Genomic DNA, 13,250 nt, shown 5'->3' with positions numbered 1-13,250 from the left:
AACATACAATTGGGGCTTAATTGTGGTTGTAAATGAGGGTTATCTGTATTTGGTACAGAAATTAGAAGTCAGGTTGGTCTCAAGAACAACACAAAACGATTACCGTTTTGGTTGCCAATTTGTTCCAGGCCAAAAAAGAAGAGCCTACTTGGATTACGCCAAGGCTACTTGAGAAAAAAAAAATTTCTACAGGAAGTTCCACAGCTAGTTAATACTTAGAAATACTAGAAAATACTTGCTTGCCTACTGTTGCTGCAATCTATATGCTGGCATTTAGGGTCAAGCCTTTTATGTTGCTGCTTTAGTTCTTTGAAATTCAGTCTCTTACATGATTGAAGGATACAACTTCCTTATTAATTTTCAAGAAGTCCTTAAGTCATCTTCTTGAACAGACTTAACAATTAAGTTAATGGTCAACTTTATCAATGGACACTATTTGTGTTTAAATTTGCTTTATCTGTAAACTGCCAAGAAACCTTTAAAGTTGGCACTATATAAGTTTAATGAATAATCAGTAATAGAAAAATATAAGTGGTAGTATTATAATTTTTCTTCTGCACCATAATAAGTAATAAATCATTATATTCATCCAGAAATGTGTAATCTTTTAGGTGCTACACAAACAAGCAATAGTTATGGTATTGGCCGAGGGCGCAGCATGCAAAAGAAACTGAAACGTAAAGATCGTGGAAGAGGAAGAGGGGTAAATAAAGGATCTGAGGAAGTAAGTGGAAATGGTTTAGTGCATTAAAAATAGTGGCTTTATCAGCTTAATTCAAAACTGCAGTGTAAATGCTGTGCATTGTAAAATGCTTTATTTTCTTTTAATGGTCTTAGAACTAAGATAACTGTATTATGAAAGTAAAAGTAACATAACTAAGATAAATGTTAATAGTCAGTGATGGCTGCATTTGCAAAATCAGACTAATGCAAATATAATCCTGGTGAGCTTAATAGCAGAAAATTTGGGGTATACAGCAGCCATTGGTTGACTTGTCACTTTTATATCCCTGCTACTTAAGACAAAACAATTTAAAAAAATCAGTTTTATTGGATTTTGATTTTCAAGATAGCTTTTTATTATTTGCTTGTTTATAAAGATGGAATCCTTCTCTATAGCTGTACCCAACATTGGTATCTTTTATGATAAGATATATGTTCATATATCTGTATCTGTATGTATGCATGGAAATTGGAACATCTTACCCCTCTGAGATGAGATCAACTACCAACTTTCTGACCTTTCCATAAGGATCTGAAGACATGACTTCACCAGATGACTGTAGGGCTCCAATAGGGGAGCGTCACACTGGAGGTGGTTGATGAATTAAGAAGCAATCCTATCTCCCCTCTGCACATCCTATTCCCTCCCTCCCCATCTTTTAACTATAGTTCTATTTTTCATTGTAATTTTCATTTTTATTGTTTTAGAAATATTTATCTTTTATGACTTCAATGCTTTTAATTCTATAAACTGCCCTGAGTTGTCTGAAATGAGATGGGTTGCAAATAAATTTAATAAATAATAAATGATTAGTTTAACCATGAAATAGGTATTTTATCTTGTCTTTAACTGTTTTGTGTTTGAGTGAACCTTTGAGGAATAATCACATTAAAATGGAGCCTTTGTTTAACAGGAAATGAAGCCAGTAAAGAAATGGCCAACTATGAGTCAGGCATTCATAAACCAGCATACTGTGGAACACAAGGGAAAACAAATATGTAAATATTTCTTAGAAGCCCGATGTATTAAGGTGAATATATAATTGTACTTTTTCTCTCAAAAAAGTAAGCAGTTTATAGATTTTATTTTAGTTTGTTTAAAGTTTAATTATTTATTACATCATTTTACTCTGCTAAATCCATTCATTGTTATGGTAATCAAAACCCAATGTTCATAAAAATTATATCCAGCATTTACTAGATTTGAGGGAACTTTTCATGTATTCAGCATAAATGATAATAGAGAAAATTATTGCTTAGAATAATAAGATTGATACATATGTTTTGTTTGGCCATACTTTCTAAAATTTTACATGAACTTACATATTTAGTATTGAATATATATGTTCTACTACTTAGCAGTTCCATCAATATGTGAATACGGAGACTGTTGATAGAATGTAATCTGTTTTCTAGTTTTATAACCATCTATTTGCAATTCATTTTATCTTTTTAATGTAACATTAACTTTTAATTTTCTTTTGTGGAGTAAAATAAAACAGTATGAAATGTAAAAAGTCACAATTGAAACTTATAATCTCTTTTATGTTACAGGGAGACCAGTGTAAATTTGATCATGATGCAGAAATAGAAAAGAAAAAAGAAATCTGTAAATTTTACATTCAGGGTTATTGTTCCAAAGGAGAAAACTGCATTTACATGCATAATATCCTTTGACAAAAACATTTCAGTCGTATTATAATCAAAGCTGAAGTTATAGCACTTTAAATGTTCCATTTGTAATAGAATAGTTCCTAAGGACTAGAGGCTTTAAATGTTAGTAAGTAACGATTTTAGGTATGTATTCTTTTTTTCTCTCTTTTGAAAGAATAATTTATAACAATTTTTAGAAAGATACACCAGATTAAAGATACAACAAAGTAGAGAAATGATTAATAATGAAACATACATAAAAGCATTATGGAAAAACTTTTTGGCGCTGCTTTCCCTCTTTCTCTTTTATTTATTTCTTCAACCACTGCTTAAATTTGCATAAACTTTGTTATGAACACAATAAACTTCAACTTACAGTTTATTGTAACATATAGTTAACAATAAATTCCTGAGGAATCATGAGAATTGTGGCTGCTTCCAAAGAGGTCCGTCATTAAGCAAAGCGCCCATGTGATTTCTTAATTGAACCACAAACTGTACTTTTCTTATAGCGGTTGTTAAGTGCGGTATGGGATGCCGTGGCAGGGAAGGAAGCCCTGGAAAGGCCTAGGCCTACTCTGCAACACCTCCCCAACGCACCCATAGCCTGCCCCAGGTCTCCAAGAGTGTCCCCCATCCAGTGTATGCACTCTATGCTCTGATTCCTGTCACTCGATCCAACACAGTTGGGTCACCTCTCCTTACCTTCTTCATACCAGTTCACTTATCTTTTCCATAAATTACCTAGCAGAAGTGGCTGAGGTACCATCTGACCCTCCTATAAAGAGGTTGCATAGTAGTGTTCTGGAAGCAGTTGCCATTTTGGAAGCGGCCACAATTCTCATGATTCCTCAGGAGTTTATTTCAAGCATACGTTACAATAAACCTTTTTTAAGCAGATAATGCAAAATTATGGGAATTTCACTAGTATCTTAATTAGTTTCCTTAATATTTGATCACATGAATTTCCTTGCAAGTTCTATCATACAGGAGCAAAATGCTACCACGGTGACAAATGTAAGTTTTCTCATGATCCTCTAACTAAAGAGACAAAAGAACTGCTTGATAAGGTAAGTAATGCTATCTAAACCAAACTTTGTATTTCAAAATCAAACTTTGATCTAAAGCAAACTTTGTAATAGGAAATGCTTCCAGTTTTTCAAAAAAGCTAGATAAATTGATTAAGAATCAGTTGCACGTGAAATGCACCTGAACAACTAAAAAACAGAACTATTTTTGTTCTTCCTGTAAAGTGTTTGCTACAAAGCAAAAAATCAATTTATATATTTTAGTGGAAGAATTTTGGCCTAATCTTTTATTAATATATTTAAGGGACTACAACTACTCAGGAAATCTAATCTGTTTCCATGTGTTATCTCTATTTTTCTATTACACATCAGATACCTAATGAAGGAGAATAGATTATGACTTTCTTAAAAAATATAATATCCTTTAGTAACTATTTTTTGTCTTTTGTAACATGTACACATAAGCACATTAAAGCAATTTACAGTGTTGTATGTGAGTTTATGTATGCATGTGAAATAAAGGATTTGTTCCAAACAGATGTGAAATTGGAAGGGAACCAGGATATTTCCCTGTGCGAGAGGTAATCCTCTAACACAAACCAGAAAATGCTTCTGGTTCTTTATTTGTCTCTACTGACTGAAGAACAAAACATATTCATATTCAATTGAATTTGGCATAAGAAGGGGTAGTGTGTATTCAGCAGGTTATTCCTTTTCTTTACCTCCAGATTTGGTGGGGAGAGGGTATTTTGAATTTGTGATGTATGAATTCACTCTTTCCATGTAAAGAAGGATACATGTAATTGTTGAATTCTAATCAATTAAGAAACTTCTTGAGAAATTGTTTTCTTATGAAATACCCTATTCCTCCACAGTTAGAACAGAACAGAATGACAGAGTTGGAAGGGACCCTGGGTGACTTCTAGTACAACCCCCTGCACAAGCAGGAGACCCTATACCATTTCAGACAATTGGTTGTTCAATCTCTTTTAAAAGTCTCCAGTGTTGGAGCATTCACAACTCCTGGAGGCAACTCCTTCCACTGATTAATTGTTCTAACTATCAGGAAATTTTTCCTTACTTCTAGTTTGGTTCTCTTCTTGATTAGTCTCTATCCATTGCTTTTTGTCCTGCCTTCAGGTGCTTTGGAGAATAGATTGACCCCTTGTAGCAGCCTTCAAATATTGGAACACTGCTGTCATGTCACCCCAGTCCTTCTTTTCATTAAACTAGACATGCCCAATTCCTGCAACAGTTCTTCATATGTTTGAGCCTCCAGCCCCCTAATCATCTTTGTTACTTTTCTCTGCACTTTTTCTAGATTCTTATCATCTTTTCTATATCATGGTGACCAAAACTGGATACAATATTCCAAGTGTGGTCTTACCACATCATTATAAAGTGGTATTATATAAAGTTTTGGAACATTCCCTTAATGCTAAGAATTTGAATGGTGGTCTGTAAAATCAAGTTTGAGAAATGAATGAAAAGTTTTCATAAAGCTATGTATTCATTTCTTTCCCCCTTGCCCAATAATTTTGACATGAAAAGGTACAGGTCAGACAGTAGCTAAAAATAATTTTATTGAAAATATTCCACATATAAATTATCTTTAAATGCCACTACTCAGCTTCTACTATGTTATACCTTACTCTTTTAGAAAAATCATGGAGCAGGAGAAACTGGGCAGCATGGAAATGACCTTTAAAATGAATCTATGTATTGTCTGTTTAGTGCCAGTTTTGTCCTGTAGCTTCTGTTTTGGGACATGTTAGTGGGGAAAACTGATTAGCAGTTGTTTCAGGGTGCTCCCTCTGTAAGATCTAGCTTCAAGGCAGCTGGATGATAGACAGAGGTGGAATTTGTCCCTTGCCATATATACTTTAATTAATGGGCCCAGTACTATTCTGTGGTCCAGTTTATGCCTGATTTTTTATTAAACGTTCATAGACAGAAATTTTGAAGAATTATTCCAAATTAATTAGTACTGATGTTTTAATGTTGTCATAGTTTTGAAGTATTCTCATTTAATCTGAGCTATATAGAGCAGGTATCAGAGATCTCAATAAGTGCTTTTGCCATTAATATCTAGAATAGGTGCCAATAGTCCATATATTCTGATTATATTCTAATGTGGTTTTAGGTACTGAATACTGAAGAAGAGCCTCAGAATGATGATGAAAAAGAAGTGGAAGAACTTAGGAAACGTGGCATAGTTCCTCTTCCTAAGCCACCTCCGGGGGTTGGACTTTTGCCCACCCCACCAGAGCCATATTCATTTATGGAGGAAGATGCAGAAAACTTTCAGGATCCCTCTGGTGAATTCAAGAAAATTCCATCTCTTTTTGAAATAGTTGTGAAACCTACTGTGGATTTAGCACATAAAATTGGGAAAACGTAAGTCTAGGAATTAAAACTATGCATGAAATTTTAATGAGGAACCAAGTTTTCTGAATCTATTTGTATACAAATATACCTGACCTGGCTTTTTGTTTTACAGTCCACCAGCATTCTATAATAGTACATCACCCCCTGGACCAGAGTTTGAAGGGAATGATCCACACATGTATAACACAGAATCAAGCCCAGGACATAATGGACCAACAGGGCACTCAGGTTCTCCTGGTCATCCCTGTATTGGTCCAGTGGTCCCACATAGTCCACCTTTGCAGCCAGTTCCTGCAGGATACTTAGGAGCACAAGGTCAAGCTGGTGGACCTATGCATGGAAATCAGGGTGGCCCACCTTTAACACCACCTGGTGTGTCATACAACTGTGCAGTTGCTCAAGAACATATGGCAAACATGCCCAGAGACAATCACTGCCCACCTGGTCCACCATATCAGCACATTCCTAGTGAACGGCAGCCAAATCCTGCATATGAGACTCTTCAGAATCCACCTAATTTCTATGACAACTACTATTCACATCAGGCTGTGCATAATTTCCAAACAACCAATAATACTAATGGTAAGTTTTAATTTATAAAATTGTTTCATTTTAGTTCATCACTCTGAACTGAACAATCTTATCTGTTGATAGTCATCCAAGTTTTCTGCAGGCATTCAGTATCCAAAGTTGAGAGTTAAGTGTGATATGGCTAAGAGGATAAGCATTAAAGCCTCATCTCTAGAATTTTTGGAACTGCAGGCATTTCTCAAGATCTTTACCCACTGAGTTCTGGGTTTTTTAGGTTTTGGGGGTTTGGTGATAGTAGGGAAAGAGTATCCACATATTTGTCTACTTACAAGTTTTTCTGCAATCAGGAATCCCTTTTTGCTAAGTTTTAGATGTAGGGAAATATGTAAATAAATGTATCTTAAATACACTTCCTAAATCTCTTGAAATTATAGGAAGCAATCTATGAGTAAAGTTTAAAAGTTTGCAGTTTAGGGTGAATGCTTGCAGACAGCTTGTCTTAATCCTTAATTAAAGCTATATATGTAAGTTTTTTCAAAATGCATGTATTATGTAATAGGAAAATTATGAAAGGAAAAGTGTTGTAATCTATATATTCTGCATTGAAACAGTTTCACTTCTTTCTAGTATTTTCGTAAGTGGGATATTGGATAAATGTATTGGATGTATTAAACACTCACTTATAACAGAGGGGAATGTGAGTGTGTATTTAAGTCATTCTTGACTCCTAGCAACTGCTTGGAAAAAAACATGCAGTTTTCTTGGTAAGATTTTAGGAAGTGGCTTGCCATTGTCTTTTTCCTAGGACTAAGAAAATTATTTGACCTAAAGCTGGCTTAATGCATAAGGCATTGTCTCCCTGTTTTTAGCCTGTTGCCCTAAACCACAGGTGTTCAAACTTGATCGTGTCACATGACGTATCAGGACTTTTTTGCCTTTGTGGAGCCGGGATGGGCATGGCCTGCCTGTGATGCATCCGGCCCGCGGGCCACCAGCGTGACACCCTTGCCCTAACCATTACATCAAGACAGATCTCATATCATATTATGTATACATTTATATTTTCCTAAAGGAGTGTATTGCAACGATTCATTTCTGTTCGTGAGCCTATCATTTCTGCCTCAGCAAGTAAAATGTTAGTCATTAGCTTTCTTCATGCAGAATATTTGCCTGCTTGCACAGTCCTTCGGAAGGGGATGTGTGCCTTCTTGAGTGCTACTACTTTGAACTGAAAAGCTGGTAAAAAGTGAAGTAATGATGGCTTAGGAATCCTTAAAGACATACTTGAGAACACTGGGCCTTTTCTATATTAGAGCCAATTTTTTTAAAGTTCAGTTTTGTTTAGAGAATTCTAGATATTTTTCCTGCAGTTATCAAAGAGCCCCAAACTATTTTAGAGGAACTATCACACAACTATACTTGATTTTATAGTTGGTTTATTAAATGATACTAAATAACTTCTAAAGTTTCATAATAAACACTAATTATTTGTAATACTTAATGCAGATGCTACATGGCAAGGAGACTTTACAGAACACCAGTCTTACATAAATTCTTCAGATTCACATAACAGTGGAAATGAATATGAATCAGATTGTGCCACTACAGCAGGACACAATTCGGCTATGAATGTACCTGATTTTCTTCCTGCAATGCAGAAAGCCCTTTTTGTAAGGCTCAGTCAAAAACATCAAGATGATGGAGAACAGATGAGCAATCAGTGTCAAAGGTCACTAAGTAGAGAAGAAGGTATTTTCAGATTGTGCATTTGTCAAATACAATACTATGTTGTTTCTTTTTCAGATATCGGAATACTCTACTGTATTCTTCCCTCTTATGTTTACTATATTCATTGTAATTTTTATTAAGTTCACCATTTATTTCATAATCAGATCCCAATTAGTCCAAGAAAAGAGGATTCTATGGCTGAATCTCCCATGAAACGCATGCACGTGTCTGCTATAGAACAGTCATAGAAATAGGCGGAGTCCCTCTTACATGTTAGCATAACATTGAGCTATATTTCTCTTTTTCCATAAATTTTATTTTCATTATAAGATAAAAAAATACAGAAAAAAACAAGTTAAATTTTAAAAAGCGCAGAGAGGAAAAAGTGGTAACTTCCAACTTTTTTCATTGCAGTAAAATATACATACACAGACACATGTGCACACACACATATACAAACACATACACAACTTTACCCTTTTGCTTTACATTTTATAATATTTCAAACCATTTCTATAATAAGAAAATCATTCTATTGATTTAAAATTTCATTTATTTCAGTTTCAAGCAAAAAGTTCAGAAGCAGTTTCCAAATAGAAACAAAAATAGATAAAGTCTCTTTTTAATTAAAACAGTCAGTTTCCTCATCTCTGATAACTCCATCACCTTTACTGTGTACTCTTCTATTGTGGACACTAGCGTATCTTTCTATGAGCCTTCTTGCTAATGGCTAATAAAAATGGATATATTCAGAATACAACTATGCAACACCACCCAAAAATAAATTGTCTGAAATTTTACAGGATTTTAGTGATCTTACGTTCCTAGTAATACTCTTTTTGTACTGCCTTTATTATCTTTTTGAATAATTTCAGGCACCAAACATACATAACAGTGCTTCCTTCTTCTACTTCCCTCACAAAAATAACCCTGTGAGATGGGTTGGGCTGAGAAAGAGAGATTGACCGAAGGTCACCTAGCTGGCTAATCTATAATAATGTTTTAAAAATTACATTTTTGTTTCTAAATAAAATGAAATGTAAAAAAAAAAAGTTTTAAATTTGGTGTTATGCAGGGGGTATTTTGGATTTCTTATATACTTTTAGCGCTTCAAAAGTGCTTAAAATCCAGATTGAGATATTATCTAAATAGTTATATAGCCGCAATGTTTTTTAAAATGTTTAACTTTTGAAGGTTTTAGAGTTGAATTTTGATGATTACAAGATGAAAATTTACACAGGTATACAGCTAAACCATTTATCTTCTTGTTTTTATACTGTATTTGTCATTTTAATAGAAGCTTAAAATTTCATAATAGTGCTTTACAACTTTCATTCATACGAAATGATAGAATCTTATTTTAGACAATATATAGCATGTTCCTCAGATTTAATGATCTCTTTTTTCCTTTTAGATGATAATGTAAATTGGTACTCTAGTAGTGAAGAAGAAGAAGGAAGTAGTGTTAAATCCATATTGAAGACCTTAAAAAAACAAAGTGAAACGTTTCGAAATAAGCAGTCAGCAGATCAGCAACTGCGTGTTATGCCTGTTGACCCGAGACTTGCTAAGGAACGTGGTTCAGGAAACCAGGCTGTTGATCCAAGACTCAGATCAGCTTCAAGAACAAATGCTAGGAAATCATCAGAATCAGGAGTCTTGGACCCAAGGCTTGCACGAGATCCAAGAACTTTAAAGGGTAATGAAAGTAGTCATGGAAGCTCCTCTACTAGTGGAGCAAAACTGGATGTGCATTACCCACAGCCTGTTGTCAAGATCATGCAAAAAGGATTGGATGAAGATGATGAAGATGCTGAAAGAGAGTTAAGAGACAGAGCTTTTCTCATACCGTTGGAACCTCTTCCTGGAGTAACATTACGAGATCCAAGATCTCAGCTTAGACAGTTCAGCCATATTAAAATGGACATTGTTCTAAGCAAACCCAATTTTGCTAAGCATATTGTATGGGCTCCTGAAGATTTACTCCCAGTACCTTTGCCAAAACCAGATCCAGTATCTTCAATCAATTTACCCCTTCCTCCACTTATAGCTGACCAGCGATTTAATCAATTAAGGAATAGCAAAAGTGATTCTATCCTAAGTACGGTTCCCTCTGATCCACGACTAGCAGCAAAAGCAAAAAATAATATAAATTTAGCAAACAGGAGTGGATCTTTGGAGCACTCTACAGATTTGCATCCTGGTAATACAAATAAACTAGGAGATCCTCGCTTACAAAAATCCACTGATCCCAGGCTGCATAGACTGTCCAGTACAGACTCCCATCATGGAACGGTGAAGGAACTTTTGCCTTCAAAAACTGATCCTAGGTTGGCCAGATCCAGCACTAGTGCATCACAGTCATCGGAAGCTGCAATCTTCCAGTCTGACTCAGATATATTGCCTCCCTATGCACCTAAGTTGTCATCTGCAAGTTCCAAACTAGGGACTTCTAGTTCAATAATAAGTGGTATTAGTTTGTATGATCCAAGAAATCATACTTCATTGGATTCTTCTCCAGTTAATTCTGGAGAGAATGGAGAGAACCAGAAAAAGGGTATTTTGAAAAACACTGGTCAGAATGAAGTAGCCACCTCAGAAGAACAGTTGCCTCAAAAAGCATCCCTGCATGTAGAAAAACATGTGGAAGCATTTGGGGAAACCAATTCAGAGAAAGTAGCTAATCTGAATAAATCTCAGGCTAAACACTCCAGTTCTGCTCCAGCGGTGCACAACCTTCCTATCCAAGCTTTATCAGGGTTAATCAGACCACAATACAGTGATCAGAGGCAAGTAAGGCAGCCTGGGCAGATCACTCCAGCACTAGAAAATGATCCAAATGGGGAATCGGATGACAAATCGCTGAAAGATGTTTTCAAGACTTTTGACCCAACTGCTTCACCATTTTGTTAGCTAATTGTTAAGATTTTTTACCATTGTGAATAATGCCAGTTTCCGCAGTTTTGTAACTGGGTTTACCTCTATGCTTTATTTATTTTTAAATTATAACCAGAAATACTTTGGGGCTGCTATTTTCAGAACCACATGCAGTAATACTATAGTGTTTGCCAATTTGGTATTTTCTATATAAGTTTCCCATTTCAGGGATATGAATCATTGATCCGTTTAAATAAAAGTGTATATCATGTTAGGTCCAAAAGAAGCACTTTCATTGTAAATCATCATTAAGGGATTCAATTTGAAGACTTGTATATGTGTAATGTCTCTTTTCAGAATCAGCATTTTATGTTTGCCACTTTTGTATGATTGTACAGTTTCAAGCAATATAATGTACATTACTATGAGAAACATTATTTAAGATGATAATTATCTAATCTTCTTGAGCCCAACTTGTTAAGCATTTGACACAGGGCAACATTTTTTTACTCATGACTGATATTCTTAGCCTAAAAATACTGTATTACATACTGAGGAGCGGAATAAACTTTTTAAAGTATTTTATTCTATGCTGTATATATGCAAAGGACATAACTAAAACATTATTGTTAAAATAGAAAACACCTAGGTCTATAAAATGTATTTACTTTTTCATGTATACCCTATTCTCTATTGTGTTATGTCACATTGTGGTGTTCATGTATTCAATGTATTTTTGTATTCTGCTACTTAATTTGTATTGCTTTTTTGTATTGATGTAATGACAGTAACATGTATTCATGTGTCTGGCATTTTTAACAAATTAAAAGAGTGAAATCTCTGACTTTCCTCATGTGGTTTGCTTAGATCTTTGATTTTATGAACAGAAAATTTCATTAATTTTTGCTGTAATTCTGATTTCTTATGTTGCCAACCAGGCATGTGGTATCTCAGTGGCTAAGATGCTGAGCTTGTCATTTAGAAGGTTGGCAGTTTGAATCCCTAGCATCATGTAATGGAGTAAGGCTGCATGTGTAGGGGAACCTTTACCTTTATGTTGTCAACCACCTCTGGTGAAGACCATTTCAAATAACTTCCAGGCCAAAATATTACAGCTGGTAATTTTTATTTTGCAAAAATCAAAAGCTTCAATTAATTGGGGCAAATAATTGAGGAGGAAAAAATTCACTAAGCAAACTGAATAAATTGTATAAGGAGGTGTGTGTGTGGGGGTGATATCCAAGTGCTAAGCATTAAGATGCATTAAACTTATGAGGAAATGGGAATTCTGTGGAAGTCTCTTATGTTTCTATCAGGTTTAACACCCTTTTCCCCAACATCAAAATTGTGGCTGTGATCAAGAAACAGAAGCCCCATTCGTTTTAAAATATGCAATTGACACCCCTCCCCCATCCGATATCTGCACCTAGCCAATAAAAAGGATTAGGTTTTTTTATAACTATAATATCTGTATTTTAAAAAAAATCTAAGGTGCATTGTGTCAGCCAATGTAGTTAACAGTGACTTTCAGAAATGTTGAAAGTATTCTCCAGGACATCTGTCTCTTGGAGTCTTAGGCATACAATATTATATTTACTGGGTTTCTAAAGTAAAGAATATATTTTACTAAAACAACTCTATTAAAGGTTAAAATAAGCTAATATTTATATTAGTTTAGCATTCATGTTATATCAGCATCAAGGCTTATAAAAATATTTGTCAGATTCATCTGAGACATAAGAAACTAGCTGTCCATTCCGAACAGATGAATGGCCTTTCCATAAATTCTCTTACATTTTTCTGAGTCAATTATTTTATAATTCTGTTCTCCGGTATGACAAACACCACATGGAAAGTAGCCTGACATACTAATTTCATTCCCAAATCAAAATGTTAGAAACTAAGCAAGCCAAGTTTGATTAGTACAGGGAAATAGGCTAGACTGCTAATTCAACAAACATCCTGGAAAGAATGTAAATAGGAAACTGACAGACTTCCAAAGATGAAGAAACAGAAGAAAACAAAATGGATAGGGGGGGGGGGGGATTGCTGAGAAGAGAAAAAAATATCTTAACTCATCCTAACTCCTTATTTTAAGGCTAATTTTTCTAATTGTGCTTAAACTTTATACCTTCAGTAGTTTCATCATACTGGCAGACTTCACTTGTGACCAAAATTGGGATCAGCAGCTCCATTGTAAAGCATGGGGAATCATGTGACTGCTTTCCTTTTTCTACTCCACCACTCTCTGGACTGCTCATCCCACTAATGTGCTAATTAGCAAGAAGGGAATGTTCTAGTTACATTGATTGGAGAGGAAAG

The 13,250-nt window shown here is 34.9% G+C and overlaps 1 protein-coding gene across 1 annotated transcript in view; it reads left to right on the top strand.

Annotated features, from left to right (window-relative positions):
- ZC3H6 (zinc finger CCCH-type containing 6) overlaps nt 1-11,769 on the top strand; it is a 30,856-nt gene extending 19,087 nt beyond the window's left edge. Inside the window, 8 exon segments of the mRNA XM_032216683.1 lie at nt 612-724; nt 1,638-1,754; nt 2,278-2,389; nt 3,337-3,446; nt 5,548-5,801; nt 5,905-6,374; nt 7,830-8,072; nt 9,466-11,769. Of these exon segments, the coding sequence (XP_032072574.1) occupies nt 612-724; nt 1,638-1,754; nt 2,278-2,389; nt 3,337-3,446; nt 5,548-5,801; nt 5,905-6,374; nt 7,830-8,072; nt 9,466-10,964 (2,918 nt within the window). The 3' untranslated portion in view covers nt 10,965-11,769.
- Nucleotides 11,770-13,250: the final 1,481 nt, after the last annotated feature.

This window comes from Thamnophis elegans, chromosome 4 (genome assembly GCF_009769535.1).
Source record: "Thamnophis elegans isolate rThaEle1 chromosome 4, rThaEle1.pri, whole genome shotgun sequence".
Taxonomy (NCBI): Eukaryota; Metazoa; Chordata; class Lepidosauria; order Squamata; family Colubridae; genus Thamnophis; species Thamnophis elegans.
This window is presented reverse-complemented; position numbering and strand designations above follow the sequence as displayed.